At 44.1% G+C, this 19,480-nt stretch overlaps 1 protein-coding gene and 1 long non-coding RNA gene across 4 annotated transcripts; both read right to left on the minus strand.

Annotated features, from left to right (window-relative positions):
* Window positions 1-1,546: 1,546 nt before the first annotated feature.
* Window positions 1,547-3,713, minus strand: LOC118383916 (uncharacterized). Of its 2 annotated transcripts, XR_004825760.2 has the most exons (4): window positions 3,653-3,713; window positions 3,034-3,181; window positions 2,010-2,582; window positions 1,547-1,892 (listed from the first exon to the last, which is right to left on the minus strand). It is a non-coding gene; the product is annotated as an uncharacterized LOC118383916 (long non-coding RNA). The 2 variants fall into 2 exon arrangements; XR_008120601.1 differs by lacking the exon at window positions 3,034-3,181.
* A 4,093-nt stretch (window positions 3,714-7,806) lies between these two features.
* LOC118378169 (reticulon-4 receptor-like 2) lies at window positions 7,807-13,334 on the minus strand. Of its 2 annotated transcripts, XR_004824401.2 has the most exons (5): window positions 13,086-13,334; window positions 11,143-11,369; window positions 10,703-10,936; window positions 9,558-10,599; window positions 7,807-9,090 (listed from the first exon to the last, which is right to left on the minus strand). XR_004824401.2 is itself a non-coding variant. In XM_035765135.2 (4 exons), exons 1-4 carry the CDS (start codon window positions 13,141-13,143, stop codon window positions 9,730-9,732), a joined length of 1,389 nt encoding a protein of 462 aa, XP_035621028.1. In that variant the 5' UTR covers window positions 13,144-13,334; the 3' UTR covers window positions 7,807-9,729. The 2 variants fall into 2 exon arrangements, 1 of the variants encoding a protein (XP_035621028.1); XM_035765135.2 differs by having other exon boundaries at window positions 7,807-10,599.
* Between the last annotated feature and the right edge of the window lie 6,146 nt (window positions 13,335-19,480).

The following is a 19,480-nucleotide window of genomic DNA, read 5'->3' on the forward strand; positions in this document are numbered from 1 at the left end:
ATGATTTGGAAAGGCACACACCTGTCTATTTAAGGTCCCACAGTTGCCAGTACATGTCAGATAAAAACAAGCCATGAGGGCAAAGGATTGTGTCCGAGGCACAGATCTGGGAAAGGGTACCAAAAATGTCTGCAGCATTGAAGGTCCAAGAACACAGTGGCCTCCATCATTCGTAAAAAAAATTGTACAACCAAAACTCTTCCTAGAGCTGGCTGAGCAATCAGGGGAGAAGGGCCTTAAGTCAGGGAGGTGACCAAGAACCTGTTGATCACTCTGACAGTGCTCCAGTTCCTCTGTGGAGATGGGAGAACCTTCCAGAAGTACAACCATCTCTGCAGCATTCCACCAGTCAGGCCTTTACGGTGGTGGCCAGATGGAAGCCACTCCGCAGTAAAAGACACATGACAGCCTGCTTGGAGTTTGCCTGAAGGACTCAGACCATGAGAAACAAGATTCTCTGGTCTTATGAAACCAAGATTGAACTCTTTGGCCTGAATGCCTAGCGTCACGTCTGGATGAAACCTGGCACCATCCCTACAGTGAAGCATGGTGGTGGCAGCATCATGCTGTGGGGATGTTTTTTAGCGGCAGGGACTGGGAGACTATTCAGGATCGAGGGAAGATGAACAGAGTAAAGTACAGCGAGATCATTGATGAAAACCTGCTCCAGAGCTCTCAGGACCTGACTGGGGTGAAGGTTCACCTTCCAACAGGACAACAACCCTAAACACACAACCGCAGGAGTTGATTCAGGACAATTCTCTGAATGTCCTTGAGTGGCCCAGCCAGAGCTCGAACTTGAACCTGATCGAACATCTCTGGAGACCTGAAAATGGTTGTGCAGTGACAATCCCCATCCAACCTAACAGAGCTTGAGAGGATCTGCAGAGAAGAATGGGAGAAACTCTCCCAATACAGGTGTGCCAAGCTTGTGGCATCATACCATATATTTTTTATAACTTTGAAAACATTTCTTAACCTGTTTTTGCATTGTTGTGGGTCGATTTTTAATCTATTTTAGAATAAAGCTGTAATGTGGGAAAAGGGGTCTGAACTTTCTGAATGCACTGTAGGTGCCATCACACATGTAGGGCTTAAAATAGCAGTGCTAGAGAGACTGACAGGACATGAATCAAATAAATAAAATAAATGTAGGGGTATATCTGGGAGATAGGATAACATCCTAAATACAGAAGTGATGGAAATATTTGTCCTCTTTTTGCTAAATGTAGTGTTAATTTTAGTGTGTATGTATGTGTGTATACACTGCTCAAAAAAATAAAGGGAACACTAAAATAACACATCCTAGATCTGAATGAATTAAATATTCTTATTAAATACTTTTTTTCTTTACATAGTTGAATGTGCTGACAACAAAATCACACATATTATCAATGGAAATCAAATGTATCAACCCATGGAGGTCTGGATTTGGAGTCTCACTCAAAATTAAAGTGGAAAACCACACTACAGGCTGATCCAACTTTGTAATGTCCTTAAAACAAGTCAAAATGAGGCTTAGTAGTGTGTGTGGCCTCCACGTGCCTGTATGACCTCCCTACAACGCCTGGGCATGCTCCTGATGAGGTGGCGGATGGTCTCCTGAGGGATCTCCTCCCAGACCTGGACTAAAACATCCGCCAACTCCTGGACAGTCTGTGGTGCAACGTGGCGTTGGTGGATGGAGCGAGACATGATGTCCCAGATGTGCTCAATTGGATTCAGGTCTGGGGAACAGGCGGGCCAGTCCATAGCATCAATGCCTTCCTCTTGCAGGAACTGCTGACACTCCAGCCACATGAGGTCTAGCATTGTCTTGCATTAGGAGGAACCCAGGGCCAACCGCACCAGCATATGGTCTCACAAGGGGTCTGAGGATCTCAATTTTAATTCTTCATCGACAAACATAAAAGCAGATGAAAAATGTTAACGTTATTGAATAATACGAATAATACGAACAATATTGTAAAAGTGTGACTGTGAGAGACACCATTAATGTCACCATGTACCCAGGCCAGAGGAGCTTGACTCAGTCTCATCAGAGGAATTACTGAGGCGCAACCACATTGGGCAGTCCTTATCATTCTGCATCCAGCTGCTACAAACCCTTGCTGACTGGCTGCAAAGAACAAGAGGGAGAATTCACTATTTTAGCAAATCATTTTATTGGGATATTTATTCCAATCAAATAAGTGGATTGCCTTAATTTAGTGTTTTTCTATTGGTCTCACTGTTTACTCTCTTGAGTAGCCAAACCCTCTCAACCAGTCTGTTTATTTCAACGGATTCCTTTCTATTACAGCTTGGGTCAATCTGATTTGAATTTAGTCATTTGAATTGGACACGGAACGACAACCCCCTGAGCTTACACTGGTTGAATCAACCTTGTTTCCATGTCATTTTGTTGAACCACTGTTGAATAGACATCTGTGTCCAGTGGGAACTACTAAGATTGTGCCTATGCATACTTCCCTCAAATGTTTATTCAGTCTTCAGTGCCTTCTCCAGGGCAAGAACTTCAGGCTCAGGGAACTTCAGCTTGTGAGGTGGGCCTTTCTTTATTCCCGACCACAGACATACCTCTGTAGGAAAGGGAATAATTAGACAACAGACAAGACCCAAGGAGAGAAAGACACTTCCCATAGAGGTGTATCCCTGGAAGACAGTACTCCCCTTTCTCCCCAGCATCACTTCAAAACTTTTACTCTGGGGATTCTGAACCACAATGAGACCTGGGCGGGCAGCCAGGAGGGCAACTCTGAACCCCTCGACATTACACCTGTAAACTCGTCAGATTTTACTGCAGAAAGACAATAGAAAAGTGAGGTTTTACTGTTGATGTTTTTCTGCAGAAAAGATGTAACTTATCCCTTTGTACTTTAAATTGTGTTAACTGGGTAAATGTTGTTAGATTACAATAAATTATATGCATATGCCACATTATGCAATTTGACTGACTGGGTCCAATGAATTCATCTTTTGTCATCCAAATACATTGGGTCTTGTACGTGTGGGTTCAGTTCCAGTTCCCACCAGTGTTGAATGACCACTCTCTGGCCCTCTGTGACAGTCTCCGGGGAGTCTTCCTCTTCTTTTTTATTTTTACCCCTCTTCCCCTCCACGGCCATGGTCTCCTCTTCTGTCTCCACCTTGGCGCTCGCCTTACACGTTGAACCGCAACCTGTACAACAGCAGGCCGTGGTGTTAGCTAGATGGTAGTCTAGCAGTTAGATCGGTGGACCAGTAACCGAAAGGACGCTGGTTCGAATACCAGAGCCGAGAAGGTGAAAAATCTGTCAACGTACCCCTAATTTACTATAGGGGCGCCGTAATACTAAGGCTGAACCTGTAAAACAACAAATTTCAATGTACCTATCCGGTGTATGGGACAATACATCATTACATGTATTTACATTGTTTTTATATAGCTAGCTACAGGCGTTTGTGTTTTACGTTAGCTATCTAGCTACTGTAGAAGTTAGCAAGCTAACCTGTCCTTACATGTCATAATGTATTTCGGAGTTTTGTGTCTCTACTTTAGTGTCTAGCAAGTTATTTTGTAATTCGGAGACACTTACAGTATAACTCATTTCATCAGTGCGATTTCATGAATGATCTAGATTTTAAAAGCTTTTGATGTTGTAGTGGTTACCTGCTTTTTCAAAGGACGTTACTGTTGATCTTGAGTAAAGATCGAATTTCGGTACGTTTTGTGGGCATGGGAATGGGCTATTCCATTGCGGGGTTGTTCATTTTGATGGCAGACAAAACCATTCCAGAAAGTGGGGTTGTGAACTTCGGCTAAGATTCATGGAGGTGCTTCTGTCACCTAAAATAGAAGTTGGCTGAGACATATGGGGGCACAAAAATGATCTTGGATTTGGCAAATATTTTGAATATCTATAAAGGAATATAAATGCACAGATTGGCAACACAGAGGAGAGGATCATGTCTGGAAAAAAAGATTGAGGAGGAAAAAGAGAAAATGGACATTAATCTCAAGTGGAGAGCATCCAAAACAAGAGAATGGAGGTAAGCCTACAGAAACATGATAGAGTGAGCCAGATGGGTGTGTTCGTGTCCTCTTTCTGCTAAATTGAGAGTAAATATAATATCACAGGAATAGCAGCCCAAATCCCAGAGCCAAACACGTTTCCATTCTTACTCAAACAAAGGCTGTCTCAGAGCGAGAGCGTCACTTCCATGAGTGCCAAAAAAGAAGGGACTCTCACAAAGAGCCGAGGCGAGGTGAGAGTGACTCATTTACAGTCACAGACCCACACTCTGTCACAGTCATACATTCTTTCTATCTCTCTCAAACACACACAGGCTACTATTTCTTTCTCTCAGACACACACACACACTCGGTGTTCTCCTCAGATCCCAGTCTGTCTTCGCCGTCCGGGGGTCTGTATTTTTAGCTCTGAGATGAGCCGGTGAGGGGCGTACAGAGCCTCAAACAGATGTACCCTCTTCTCTTTCTCCATCCTTCGATACCCTCTTACCTCACAATGTGACGCAGGACGATGGAGCGAGCCCATCCCACTGCTATCCTCCTTTTGAGTATAGGCCTAGGACACACACAAAACACAAAAGCATGCTGCCCACAGAAACGCTAAGAAAGCGGATCCAAAAGTTGTTCAATACCTAGGGACGGACACACACCACCATGCTATACATGTGGGTATGTGTGTGTATTCTCATTTGCATGCCTACGTACAGTTCATGTGTGCGTAAGATATGCCAGTGATTATGATCCAGAAATACACTGAAGATCTTCACACTTCCATCTCACCTCTTTTCTCTCTTCCTCCCTTTCGTCATCATAGACCTGCACTATCTGAACTGAGACTGACTGTGTTGTTATCGCATCTGGATTTGAATGTCATTTACATGGAGCCTCATCCTCTCTATCCAAAGACGTGGCAGCCAGTCACAGCAAGTTCAGGCAGCCTCCTGTGGGGTGCCAAAAGCTCAGAATTCCTCTCTCTCACTCACTCGCGTTCTTTCTTTCCACTTGGTGACCTCCGGAGGGAGGTCACTGACCTGACGGTTCACATTACCCTGCTCTGATATAGTAAATAGGTGGAAGTGGTCACATGCAGATGTAATGGCTGGTCACCTGTGCTACAATAATGGATGTTGGTCACATTCTTTTTAGCAGTGGGTGTCCTGATACTGCACTTAGTACTTCGTACTTCCATATTTCAAAGAATAGGAGATACAAATGTAGATAGTGTGGTTACACGGCAGCAGATATATGGAGGGGTCAGGGCCTCACAGTGAGCCATACAGCTTACCAACAAAACCACCCAGTTGGAATTGAATGAATACATTTCAGCCTCTCTGAACCTCATAACTGTCCTCCTAAGCTCTCTGTATTTCTCTCTGGTCCCATTGACGTCATTGGGTGGCTGGGTTTGGGCTCGTTGAATAAGACACCCGTGTGAAGACACACGTCACCAAACAACGCCAACGACACGCCAACTCACAACAACAGACTCAGAGTGCCTAGCTGGGCAGCCAAGACACTGCCATCTGGGAGAGAGAGCGAGCGAGCGAGCGAGAGACAGGGGGAGGGAGGAGGGGATAGAAAGAGGGAGCGAGCGAGAGAGAAGAATTTGACAAGGATGAAGGATGAAATAAAGGCAGATTGACTGATAGTTTTAAAATGATTCGCAGTACCATAAAAAGACTGACAACTAGACAAAAGAGCAGAAGGAGAAAGAGACATGAAAGAGAGAGAGAGCAACTGAATATGAGTAGGCGCTCTGCGGCACACACGCACCAAAGTCTATTGCCTGCTAATGGTCTCTCTATGTTCCTAGAGCAGAGTTAGTGCTAATGAGCTCCCAACAGACACCTGCAGAGTGCATGGACACATTATAAAAACATACCGATGATGCGATCATGACATATTATAACACTTCATTAAACATGTTATGAACCTGTGCTCTCCTTTGTGGAACGAGTGCAGGTATGGAAAGATTTGATAAGAAAGAAATGGAAAGTAATGAGAGAGGGAGAGGTCAGAGAAGACAACATACGTGTGATGATGACTGATGTATAGTGAGACCAAATTGAGGGAGTGAGTTATCATCCGAGAGGAAGGAGAGAAGTTGAGAGAGAAAGAGGGAGGGAAGGGTGAGAAGAAGCTGAGTTGTGATGAGCTGTACCTGTATATATCCTGTAGAGGGGGAGACTTGGATGGAAAAAGAGAGTGCGACAGCTAGGAAACTAACATCTTAATGATTTGAACCCCTAATGCGAGACAAAAAGTTCTGTGTGCATGTATACATGCGTGTACATGCGTGTTTCTGTGCGTGTTTGTTTGTCCATCTGTATCTGCATCATTCAAGTGTCAATCTGTTGAAGGGGAGGATTAAATCTGGTGCTAAATGTCACTCTTTCACCCTATCCCATCACCCCTGACACGGTCACCCCTGACTCACAACCCCCCCCCAAGACAACCACATTTCCCAATGTATCATCATTTAGCTAGTAATAGAGCAGATAAGGGGGTGATCAAGACGTGAGAATGCAATTCAAATCTCTCTCTCTCTCACTCACACACACACACACACACTCCAAACTCAATAAAAAGAGCTTGAAGGGTTTAAAAGCAGCAGATTAAGACTTTAAATGAGGCCATAATTAAGACTTTTGACCTCAGTGAGCAACCAAATACGTCAAACCTCTGTGAGACGTTTTGTAAATGTATGTTACAATATCCAAAGACCAAAGAGAACTGTTGTGTCTATTTAAAATGTCTCTTCATCCTTCTATAATCATTTCACATTATCCCCATCTATTTTCATTTCTTCTTCTTTGTTCCCTATTTGACCACTTTAGATTCTATCCTTCTAGATCAGGGATGGGCAACTGTGATAGGGGTGGGGGCCACAAAAAATCTGAACTCATCATGAGGGGCTGCAGTGAATAGTGAGTGGGTCTGCATACCCACATTCATACCCAAACAAGCAGTCAGCACTGGCCATAGCCTTTTGGGGGCCCTAAGTGACATTTTTTGCCCCCCCCTCACCTTCCAAGCAAAACATTTTCTTGACAGCGGAGGAACTTCCTGCAGTTAATTTCCTGCAATTCTACACATTTTGCCATGGGGTGTAGAACAAATATGACCATTTTAAAGCAGGTTTGCTGCAATTCTACACATTTTGCCATGGGGTGTAGAACAAATATGACCATTTTAAAGCAGGTTTGCTGCAATTCTACACATTTTGCCATGGGGTGGAGAGATTTGCCATTTTATAACTAAATTCATGCAATTCTACAAATTTTTCCATAGGGCAGTGAGAAAAATGTGCAGCTTTATGGTTGATTTCCTGCAATTCTACTAATTTTGCTATGGAGTGGAGAGAAATCTGAGAGTGACTAACAACATCAATGCCCCCCTAAGTAATGTGACCATGATAAATACAAGTTTAGATGGCTGACTAGACTAATTGACCAATCTTAACCATGTTAGCTGACATGGGTTAATTGAGTGAGTCAGTGACTGACAATAAAAAGCTCATCCACAACCACATTTCCAAATAGCACCTTGTGTATTCTACTATTATAACCCTCAACAGTAAAGACCCTGGCTGATTTTCTATAGAAAGTTGGTCATTTGCCAATCCCTGCTCTAGACACTACACCTTGATAGGGACCTGTAATGTAGCGAAGGCTGTAAGTGTGTGTTTCTGGTGTTTTATAATACAGTGGTGTTGTACTGTGTTTTCTCCTTAGTGATTTGACCTTTTGGAGGAAAGCCAGAGAAAGAGAGACTCCCACACGGTTCCGTTTTAGTAAAACCAAGAAAATGTTTATTCACAGCTTCCATTGAAAAGAAAATGTGCAACATTGTCACAGTTTCCTTCATATTCCATTCAACCACACGGTCAGGGGAGGAGAGGGAGTGGCACATGGGGAGTGACAAACAGAAATGCCCCGACACTCATCATTACCTGGTTGGGTTTGCATTTGATTTGATTTGACAGAGATGTACATTCATCCATGCACCTGCTGTCGGGAGTGTGTGTGTGTGTGTTAGATCTGGAATCAAACAGCTGTGTCTTCTACTCCCAGTGGAATCCTCTTAGAGTCAGACTTATTTAAATAGGACAGCTTGCTAACGAGAGGGATTGTTAAACGACTTTTAGCACGAGAGGCTACTGACAAACACACATTAAAGGAATGACTGGGGCACTCCTTATCTGGTGCTGACCCGCAGCAGGACACTGTCACTCCTTTGGACTGGATCAACCCTGCTAGACCCGGGCTTCAGTCACCATAATGGGCTATAGGTTCTTCCCAGTATACTGTCCTTCTGTGTTCATCTCACATTAACACAGAGCGAGACACACACTGTGGTCACGAGGGGAACGACAGACTTAGAAATAAGAGGTAGAGATGGACTATTGAAGGGAAAGATTTCCATATATCTTTTCAAATCTCCTCAATCTTTACATACAGTACACTAATAAACATGAGGGTGTTTCTCATGGCAACAATCACCAATGGAAAAAGAGAAAGAAAAACTAGAAAACCTGAAGAATGTTGAAGCATGGGCTTCATACAATAAACTACACAGCAGTGTCATGTATGTAGCTATCTAGTGTCACAAGTGTATCACTACCTACGGAGTTCGTGTGAGATATTTACAGTGTGGTTTTTATTGATGGTGTTGACAGGAAAAATAGATGACATGTCAAATGTTGGGAGATGGAGAGGCACCCTCGTTTTCACTCCCTTACTGGCACTCTGACCTGGCCTGATGTCTGTTGTATGTCGTAACAACTCTTAATCCTATCACTCTCACACTCTCTCTCTTTTATCCCGTCTCTTGCTTGCCAGCATCCTTTAAAGTCTTGTATTTTCGTTTCTGTCCTATCCCTGTTACATACAGGCCCACATCCTTTACTTCACATCTATCCACCTCTCCTTTACCATTTCAGTGACAGATGTCTCACTGCAGTATTTTTCCATAAGTATTCTTGTCTTCCTGCTATTCCCTCTATGAGATACCCTCCGTGTTCTCTGTCTCCTGCTGCGGTAGCCCTGTAGGAGCAGCACTCTGGTGTCCCTGGTCTCTCAGGTAGAGAAGTGAAGGTTGAAAGGTCAGTGACAAAGATGAAGCCAAAGGAAAGTGTTGCTTTTGAAAATCTTTTCTTAGCAGGACTGGCACGCAGTGGTTGACAATGGTGAGCGTTTTGACGCCATACAAAATAGCCAGCGTCACAACGCCTGCGTTGTTCGCTGCGAATACAAACTAGTAGTTATGGTGATAAAATTCCTGAAAATGCCACCAGCTTACTGAGTGGTATGAATTGAATGCAGTGCTATGTTGTGGTACTAAATGTATAGATGTCTTGGTGTGTGGTGTGTTAGTGCGGTAGTAGCAGTAGTGATTGGAACTTGCGTAAGCTGGCCACACTATCGTGCTGTCAATGGCGACAGAACCTGCTGCTGTGGTGTCATCTCAGTGAAAAATGAGCTCAGCTCTATCAGCAGCAGCGGTGCCTTCCAATGAAATGGTGACCTACACTGCATCTCACCTGTACTCCTGAGAGCAGCTCCCTACTGCCTGCCTGCCTGCTCCTACATCAGTGTACTGCCCCCTGGGGGCCAGGGGGGAAACTGAAAGGAATCAAGATCCAGGTGTCCAGAGGAGAAAGAGAAAGGAGTTGGAGAAATAGAGTTGGAGAAAAAAAGAAGCTGAGGGGCTGTTCAGCCAAAGAGAAGGTGGAGGCAGAGAGTTAGCACAGAAAGGGAAAGGAGAGGGATGAAAGACCGAGTGGGGAAGGAGGAGGAGGGCAGGAGGACCGGGGTATCGTAGCCGGGCGGACACTCAAGCTCGAAGCAGCGCACGGAGGCATCTTCGTTCCCGTAGTTGGCCCAGTACTCCTCCTGGTCCACCTTGGGCAGGTTCACCTCCTCCTCCGCAAGCTCGTACTTAGAGAAGAAGGAGTTGGAGGAAGGGTTGGAGGGCTGGTTGGGCTTGACCGAGGAGAAGGGGTGCGCCTTGACCGTTTCGGAGCTCTTCTGGAAGATTCCTTTGGACGAAGCCACAGGCTTGTGCTTGGAGAACCACCATCTTGTCTTGGTGCTGAAGGTGGTCGTGGTGGTGCCGGCCAGTGACCCAGGGTCGGGGAGGGGGCAACGGGCAAAGTCCATCTCTCGAAGGAAGCGCAGGTCCTGTCCGCGGCGGGGGGAGGGGGAAGTGCACATCAGCTCGGAGGAGGAGATGCGAGCTGTACGGAACCACTCCCACAGGGGGCGGGCCTCACAGCCGCAGGACCAGGGGTTCCCATTGAGGCGGAGGAACTGGACTGCCACAGCATCTTTCATGGCCTGGCCCGGAAGCTCTGCCAGGGAGTTGTTGAACAGGTAGAGGATGGTCAGACGGCCCAGGTCGCGGAAAGCACGGCGGTTCACCTGCCGGATTCGGTTGTCGTGGAGCAGGAGGCGGTCCAGGTTAACCAGGCCGTGGAACGCATTCTCGGACAGAGTGCGGATGCGGTTGCCGTGCAGGAAGAGGTGGTTCAGGTTGACCAGGTCGGAGAAGAGGTCGTCCTGGATGAAGTGCAGCTGGTTCTCCTGTAAGGAGGAAGGACATTGTCAGTGTGTGTATGTGTATGTGTATGTGTATGTGTATGTGTATGTGTGTGTGTGTGTGTGATACAAGTATGTGTATCCATACCTGCAGGTAGAGGAACTGCAGGCTGTAGAGCTTGAGGAAGAGGTCGTGGGGGAGAGCGGCCAGCTTGCAGCGATGCATGTGCAGGCTCTGCAGCTTCTCCAGTCCCCGGAACGCTCCACCCTCCAGTCGCCTTAGCGATGGGTTGTCACCAAGGTCCAGCTCTTCTAGAACCCTCAGGTTGCTGAAGGCTCCAGCCTCAATCAATGTGATGTTATTGGAGTAGAGCCAGAGAACCTATAGGGGGAGGGGTTGAAAAGGAAAGAGGTATATAGAAAGTGATCGTTACACATCTGAGAAAGGACACAGCTCCAATATGAACACACAGAGCTCAAATACTAAGCAAAATACTACATTTAAATGCAAAACTATGCAATATCAATCCACAAAAACAATTATAGTTCATTAAAGAATAACCTACACAAAAACACACACATTCTAACCTGTGTCTCGAAGCCAAAAGAATCTGCTCTGAGCTCGGTGATGCGGTTGTTCTGCAGAAAGACGCGCTGGGAGTCGTAGGGAACTCCGGAAGGCACGGTGGTGAAGTTCTGAGACTGGCAGCTTACCGTCATGGGTGACGGGTAACACACACACAGCCTTGGACAAGTCCCCGCCCCACTCGGCTTCACCGCCACCAACCACAACACCAGCCATAGGGTGAGCCCACCTGAAACATACACACACACACACACACACACAGAGAAAGAGACATAGATTAAAATAATGGAACATTATAACAACTAGTAGATGAATAGTACAGTAAAGACAACCAGAAAAAGAAGGAGTGAAAAAGAGAAAGAGGGCAAGGGATGCAGAGCTGTTTTCAGCACTTGGAGCTGTCCAGTCGAGTGGTGCAGAAAGTTGTTGATGGACACGGATATGACGCAAAAGCCAAGATTGACGATCTCAATCTCGGATATGACGCAAAAGCCAAGATTGATGCCATGATCTCAAGTCTGACTAATAGGCCAGTCGCACTCATTCATAATAAATGACACTATACAAATCACCCTCCTATTCATCTCTACCTGATCATGTTACATAGGCTAGTCAGCCTATTGGGCATAGACCAGTTTAACTTCTAGTTTTGATTTACATTTGGTTGAGTTGTCAAATGATGTGAATTCAAAATGAAAATCAACCAACCACCATGTCATTGGATTTAGGATAAGAGTTGGATGAAAACAATAAGAAATTCCCTAACATTGATGACTTTTTTCAAATCCAACCAGTTTTCCACGTTGATTCAACGTCAACACATATTTTTGTTGGTTGAAATGAGGAGGAAACAATGTTGATTCAACCAGTTTTTGCCAAGTGGGAGTACAGGTTTATAATTCTGGTAACTTCATTCAACATTTATCCCAGACTAAATAGCTGAATGAGCGTAAAACCAATCTTCTTCACCTCTGGTTCGAAGTGCTATCAAGTTCTATCACACGAGCCACACAAGGACTAAACAAGATGATGTACCCTAGTAGCCTAAATTCACGAGCCAACTTTACAAAAAGGTTGGCTCACGAAGAGGTTACAGAGTATGGACAGGCGTAAAACAAGGTAACCGGACCCGGCTCGGTTTCTCTCTGCACGTGGATTATTCAGAGGCGGTTTGGCAAGCTCGGATAACCGGGCACAAAGAAAACATCGCATGAAAAAAAGTATCGCGTGACCATTTAGCTTCCCCGGCAAATGTTCCAACGACCTCACCTTCATTACGCGAACCCGGTAACGACTTGGCTCGTTAACTGCCCGCGCACGGGACGTGGAGAGGACTTGTTTAGTAGGTGTGCGCAGCATGAACAATCTCCGCGCGTGTGCGCAACATGAACAATTTACAAATGTGCTGTTTGTTGTTGTTTGTTTAGTAGGTGTGCTCAACATGAACAATTTCCAAATGTGTTTTTGCTTTATAATGTTGAGGTGGATGGAGACTGAAAATGATATAGGTTTTAAGTGGCATCTTGTTTGCAAGAGACAGATGAGTACTTCAGGAAGCCAACAACGTCTTTGAAAACGTGAGCCTAGATACAGTAGCCTAGATGTGTATGCATGCAAGCACGCGCATACAGGTAGGCTAGCTGTTTTACGCACCTAACTGTGAACGAAATCAACTGAGTAGTTCAGTACTTGAGACGTTCTTGTCTATTGCTGTTCTGTATGATCTCATGTTTTGTGTGGACCCCAGGACGAGTAGCTGCTGCTTCAGCAAAGCTACGTGGATCCTAATAAATACAAAAAAATACATAAAACATGATTCACTGTAAATCATATCTTAGGACATCACCCTCCTCATCCCCAGTACCACCAACAACATCAAGACTACAACAACAACAAAACAAATAACGTAGCCAAGCCTGTAGCCTATGAACTGAAGTCAACTCACTTTTGAAGTTGTGGATGTTGAAGCTCCAAGACCTCCGTGCAGTCGAGAGAGTTTCCATCTCGAACCAAAGCCGACAGCGAGTTAGCCTGAGCGCTGAGAAAGTGCCTGCTATCTCCGCTGAAGTTCAGCTCTGGTAACCGAGTCGGTGCGACTGAGTGAGTGACGAGCAGAATTCCTGGGATTTATACTTGATGAGCTCGCGCCCACGGCTGTGGACTGCGGCGGAATCTCTCATACGTCACCCTGTATGGGTCAGATTCGCGCGGGCGAATGGGAGGGGATGCGGTGGATGAGAGAGTTGCTCAGAGGAAGCGACTGGAAATGAGAGGGCGCTCACAGTGGAGTGCGTGTGTATGTGTATGCGTGCGTGCGTTGAGGGAGCTCGGCGCGGTGTGAGTTTGGATCACAGAGGGGGATTGGAGGAGGATAAGCAGGTGGGAAAAGAGCATTTGGCTTATAAACAAATAACTTTTGCTCATTTAAAGCATCAATCTGTAGTCGCTACATCCATTTTCGGACTTATACATTTATGATATGTAACCATTGATTCTTGAATAATATACATTTTAAATAAATGTCTCATGAGCTTAGTTCAACTGTTGTACCACATCAGAACCCAAAATATAAGCTTGTTTTTTTTCTCCAACGTTTGTAAATAAAGCAAATATAAACAAACACGCTATAGCCTGGAAACATCTAAAACTACCATTTTGATAGCATGTTCTTGGATGATTAGTCCTTGCATCCATAGCTCTGTCTTTGCATTTGAGAGTGGTTACATTTCTCCAGGCACATAACTCAGCTTTTTTACAGAAACCGTGGCGGGGATTTCGCTTTGATATTGTTTCAAATGCCGATCGCGAGTTCAATGGCATGCGATTGAAAATATCTTAAAGTATTTTGTCTTTACTTAAAGAGATAGAGTAGCCTATCTGTGAGATGAGAGAGGGCATCGTGAACGTCAATTACTATGCAGGAATGAGGCAGTTAGTTAGGCCTACCTCATCATCTCAAATTTACAGTATATATCGTCGCTCTACAGCCAATAATAGTATGTCTTGATCATGCGTGTGTTATAGGCCTACATCAAACATTCATAACCTTTTACATAATAGTCTATACCGTTTCAAGTATTCTCCCCTGATGCGCCCTAAAGGCACCGCAGCCCACAGGCCGTTTTTCCTTGGGATTTAAGCACCCATTGTCATCGACCTTATTAATAAGTGTGTTATTGTGTAAAAGACTCGATCAGGGATGGGCAACTTCGATGGGAGTAGGGGCCACAACAAATCTGAACTCATCATGTGGGTCTGCAGTGGCTCGTGAGTCTGCGGGTCTGCGTCACATTCATACACACGCAAGCAGTCAGAACTGGCCCTTGCCTTTGGCTCCCACATTGCGAGTAAAACATTTTCTTGACAGGGGAGAGACAAAATGTCTGTTTCAGAGTTAATTTCCTGCTACTGTAGGCCTACACATTTTGCCATGGGGCAAAAAGAAAATATTACTGTTTTAAAGCAAGTTTGCTGCAATTGTACACATTTTTCTATAGGACGGAGAGAATGTTTGATAGCTGGCTAGACTAACTTACCAATCTTAAAAATGTTAGCTGACATGGGATAATTGAGTGACAATCAATGACTGATATAACAATTAACTGCTGATGCTCAACCACATTTCCAAATTGCATCTTGTGTATTCTGTTATTCTAACTCTCAACAATTGAGACCCCACTGACTTTCTAAACAAATATATAGAGTACCATTCATAAATTTGGACACACCTACTCATTCAAGGGTTTTTCTTTATTTGTACTATTTTGTATATTGTAGAACAATAGTGAAGACATCAAAACTATTAAATAACACACATGGAATCATGTAGTAACCAAACAAGTGTTAAACAAATCCAAATATACTTTAGATTTTAGATTCTTCAAAGTAGCCACCCTTTGCTTTGATGACAGCTTTGCACAGTCTTGGCATTCTCTCAACCAGCTTCACTTGGAATGCTGTTCCAACAGTCTTGAAGGAGTTCCCACATACGCTGTACACCTGTTGGCTGCTTTTTCAACACTCTGCGGTCCAACTCATCCAAAACCATCTCAGTTAGGTTGAGGTCGGGTGATTGTGGAGGCCAGGTCATCTGATGCAGCACCATCACTATTCCTCTTGGTAAAATAGCCCTTACACAGCCTGGAGGTGTGTTTTGGGTCATTGTCCTGTTGAAAAACCAATGATAGTTCCACTAAGCGTAAAAAACAGATGGGATGGCGTATCATTGCAGAATGCTGTGGTAGCCATGCTCTTTAAGTGTGCCTTGAATTCTAAATAAGAAATCACCAACAGGGTACCATCACACCTCCTCCTCCATGCGTCATGGTGGGAACCACACATGCAGAGATCATCTGTGCATCTACTTTGCGTCTCACAAAGACACGGCGGTTGGAACCAAAAATCTCAAATTTGGACTCATCAGACCAAAGGACAGATTTCCACAGTTTATTGTTCATTGCTTGTGTTTCTTGGCCCAAGCAAGTCTCTTCTTATTATTGGTGTCCTTTAGTAGTGGTTTATTTGATGCAATTCGACCATGAAGGCCTGATTCACACGGTCTCCTCTGAACAGTTGATGTTAAGATGTGTCTGTTACTTGAACTCTGCGAAACATTTATTTGGGCTGCAATCTGAGGTGCAGTTAACTTTAATGAACTTATCTTCTGCAGAAGATTTAACTCTGGGTCTTCCTTTCCTGTGACAGTTGTCATGAGAGCCAGTTTCATCATAGTGCTTGATTGTTTTTGAGACTGCATTTGAAGAAACTTTCAAAGGTCTTGAAATTGTCCATATTTCTTGACCTTCATGTCTTAAGTTATGATGGACTGTCATTTCTCTTTGCTTATTTGAGCTGTTCTTGCCACAATATGGACTTGGTCTTTTACCAAATAGGGCTATCTTCTGTATACCACCCCTACCTTGTCACAACACAGCTGATTGGCTCAAACGCATTAAGAAGGATAGAAATTCCACAAATGAACTTTGAACAAGGCACACCTGTTATTTGAAATGCATTCCAGGTGACTACCTCATGAAGCTGGTTGAGAGAATGCCAAGAGTGTGAAAAGCTGTCATCAAAGCTGGTGGCTACGTTGAAGAATCTCAAATATAAAATCTATTTTGATTTGTTCAACAATTTTTGGATAGTTTTCAGGTCTTCACTATTATTCTACAATGCAGAAAATAGTACAATTAAAGAAAAACCCTTGAAGGAGTAGCTGTGTCCAAACTTTTGACTGGATCTGTACTTATTTAGTTTAATTCTTGGGCCTACAAAAGGGGTGCAGCGGGCGCCAGTTACCCATCCCTGGGCTAGATGGATTCATACTTCAAAAGACTGAAGTTGCTAGACCTTTCAGTGTGTGGATGTTCTGAAGAAAATGTTGTCAAAACATCCATTCAGGTGTCGTTACACGCAAGACTGAATGGTTTATTTTTGTACCGTTAGCAGGACATTCTGTCTCAGACTACACTCTAAAAGATGTTGGGTTGTTTGGTTGACCCAACTGCTGGGTTGCAGGCATTGGGTCACTTAGTTGGGTTGTGTTTTTGTAGCCTCCCTAAAAGCCTATGCTAATCCCATTGTTGGGATAGATACCACTTTATTATAATATGTAATAAAAAAATCAGGGAATAAAAATCAATTGCAGCATATAAACTCAACATGATCAACAGGAATGACATTTACTCTCACGGGTGGTCAATAAGATATATCAGAAAGCCACACCCCTAATAATCCACACCTACAAATAATAAAATGACCCAGCTGCTAGGTCAAGCCAGCATGAAAGTAAAAAATAACCAACTGATGGTTAAATTATCCCATATTTGGGTAATCTCATCAACCCACCAATTTGGGTTATTCACACATCCCAACAGGCTGGGTCAAAATAACCCAGCATGTATTCTGTCCAATATTTACCCAGCCTGTGTTACCAATGAACTCAAATTGGTTTGTATTTAACCCAGCCTTTTTTTTGAGTGTAGAATCAGATGAATTAGTCAGGTTTGGCTTGACATTAGTTTTGGATTCGGTTATTGATTTGTGAAATTATTGCCAAAGAAGAAAGTGTCCAAAAGTAGGGCCTAACCTGAGTCTGGATCTCCTTGGTGAATGGACAGAACACTACTCAATGTGTGTGTGTATGTGTGTCTGTGTGTCTGTGTGTCTGTTTGTGCATGCGTGCGCAGTCTGTGTGCTTTCTAAGGTACATTTCAGTGGGTGGAGGAGGGGGGTGGTTTTGTAGGGATTTTATGCAGCATGTGTGTGCATGGTTAAGACATGTTTTGTGGGTGGGTTGAGTCAGAACTGAGTCCTCTCCCGCCATGACTTGGGTCAACGCTGTTCCATATCCAGCAGCATGATGCACACAGTCTGTTCCTGATGGCAACACGGAGGTAATGGCACAGAACAATAACAATTGCTCCTCAGGAGAAGGTCAGCTCCACAAGCTGTGTAATAGCATATGACATCATTCATTCGCAGAGGACATCTTTGTGTGTGTGTGTGTGTGTGTGTGTGTGTGTGTGTGTGTGTGTGTGTGTGTGTGTGTGTGTGTCTGTGTGCACCTAGGATCTTTTGCATAACAATCACTCTACCAAAACCTTGGTCACAACTTAAAATATCTGGTGATCAATTAACCAGCTAGGAATCTGCTATGTGTGTGTTAGTCACAATGTTCCTTGAGCCTCTAAGCTTTGGGGGTGGTAGTCAGCTCTGTGAGCTGGCACCAGTGGTCACCATGGGTGGCCGTGGAGAGTTGGTAAGGAGTGGAGAGGGGTTGGAGAGGGGTGGAGAGGGGAGGGATGGGGGGAGTGAGAAGCCGATTGCACAGCTGACTGAGGGTGGCTCTGTGTGCCCCCCTCCCTTCATCACGCACCCATACATTGGTCATGAGGCAGTATGTGTGTGTGTATTTGTGTGTGTGTGTTAGTATTTTGTCGATGATCTATTGAAGTAGTCAAAGATCACAAGCCTTCACTACAACTTTCTTTCTTTCTCTGCTCTCCCTCCTCTCTCTCAAATCCCTCTCTCTGCTCTGGTACACTAACATGTGATCTGGTGTAAACACAACATATTGAAAAGATTTGTCCTCCTGTCACATGCCGATCAATCCCTCCTCGAAAACACTCACACACCCCTACACACATGCACGACCCCCATAGCCAGCACCTACACAAAATCAGGCATGGACACATTGTTGTGTCTTTGGCTATGCCGGATTATGTGATATGACATGCTATTCTATAAAATAATTTCATGTAAATGTAATTAACTAGAGAGTCGGGCACCACAAAATAATATTTATAGAGCTGTTATCTTCCGAATAAACTCTTAAAGGCCTAGTAATATTTTACATCCATAGCAGTCAATATTAATCTTCATCTTACTTCAGTCTCATCTGAAAGTTGTAAATTCTTGGTTATCTGCAAGAACCCTGGCTAACAATTTGAATCAGCAATACAAAATTGGGTTTAATCATTTATTTACTAAATACCTAACTAATCACACATACACATAATTAAATCATAACTTGATTACAAATTACGTCATAAAGGAAAACGTCCCTAGCGGGCGGAACAGATATGACAGCTTGTTACACAAAGGAAAGGGGGCTGGGTTGAGTGAAAGAGTGGGAAGACTGAGGGACACAGGGAGAAGCTGTGCTATCGTAAATACAGTATCTTATGCATTCTAAATTTACCGCCCATTTGGAAAAGGAAAATGCAATAAATATTTACTCTGAGCTGAGCTTCAGTAGGTTGGTGGTAGATGGAAGGCCGTGTTGCCAAACCGAGTCCTCTGTCCTTTGAAGAATGTCTCTCGTTGTCAATTGGATACGTTGTAGTGACTTAGTTGTGTGATAGACGGGATACTCTGTCTGTTCCTTCCGAACCTGCGTTTGCAGCTGCGGTCACTAACTCAACAGCTAGGAGGTATCACTTCTGTAGTGAATAAGAGTTCAAAGTTCATACCATTCTCGACCAAAGCTCCTGCTGATGTTGGCTTCTTCCTGTAGTTATTTTCTGAACCATTCTGACATAGGATTGTCATCCTACCTCATTGGAACAGGAAGTTATGTTGTCGTCAAGGGCTTATATAGGAAGGGAGAGGAGGGTGTGTTTGAAAAGTTTTATAGCCCTTGTCCCTTCACAGGGGAGGGCCACTGATTGACCAGCCCTATCTTATGAAAATCCCAATCTCACATTTCATATTCAAACATTTAAATTTTGAACAACAATTCCATGTGAATCCGATAACTCTGATGTGTAGACTTTCCACTGTAGAGTTTGTCATCTTATCATTGATGAGAATGTCTCAGATGACAACCGAACTGAC

Source organism: Oncorhynchus keta, chromosome 4 (assembly GCF_023373465.1).
Source record: "Oncorhynchus keta strain PuntledgeMale-10-30-2019 chromosome 4, Oket_V2, whole genome shotgun sequence".
Taxonomy (NCBI): domain Eukaryota; kingdom Metazoa; phylum Chordata; class Actinopteri; order Salmoniformes; family Salmonidae; genus Oncorhynchus; species Oncorhynchus keta.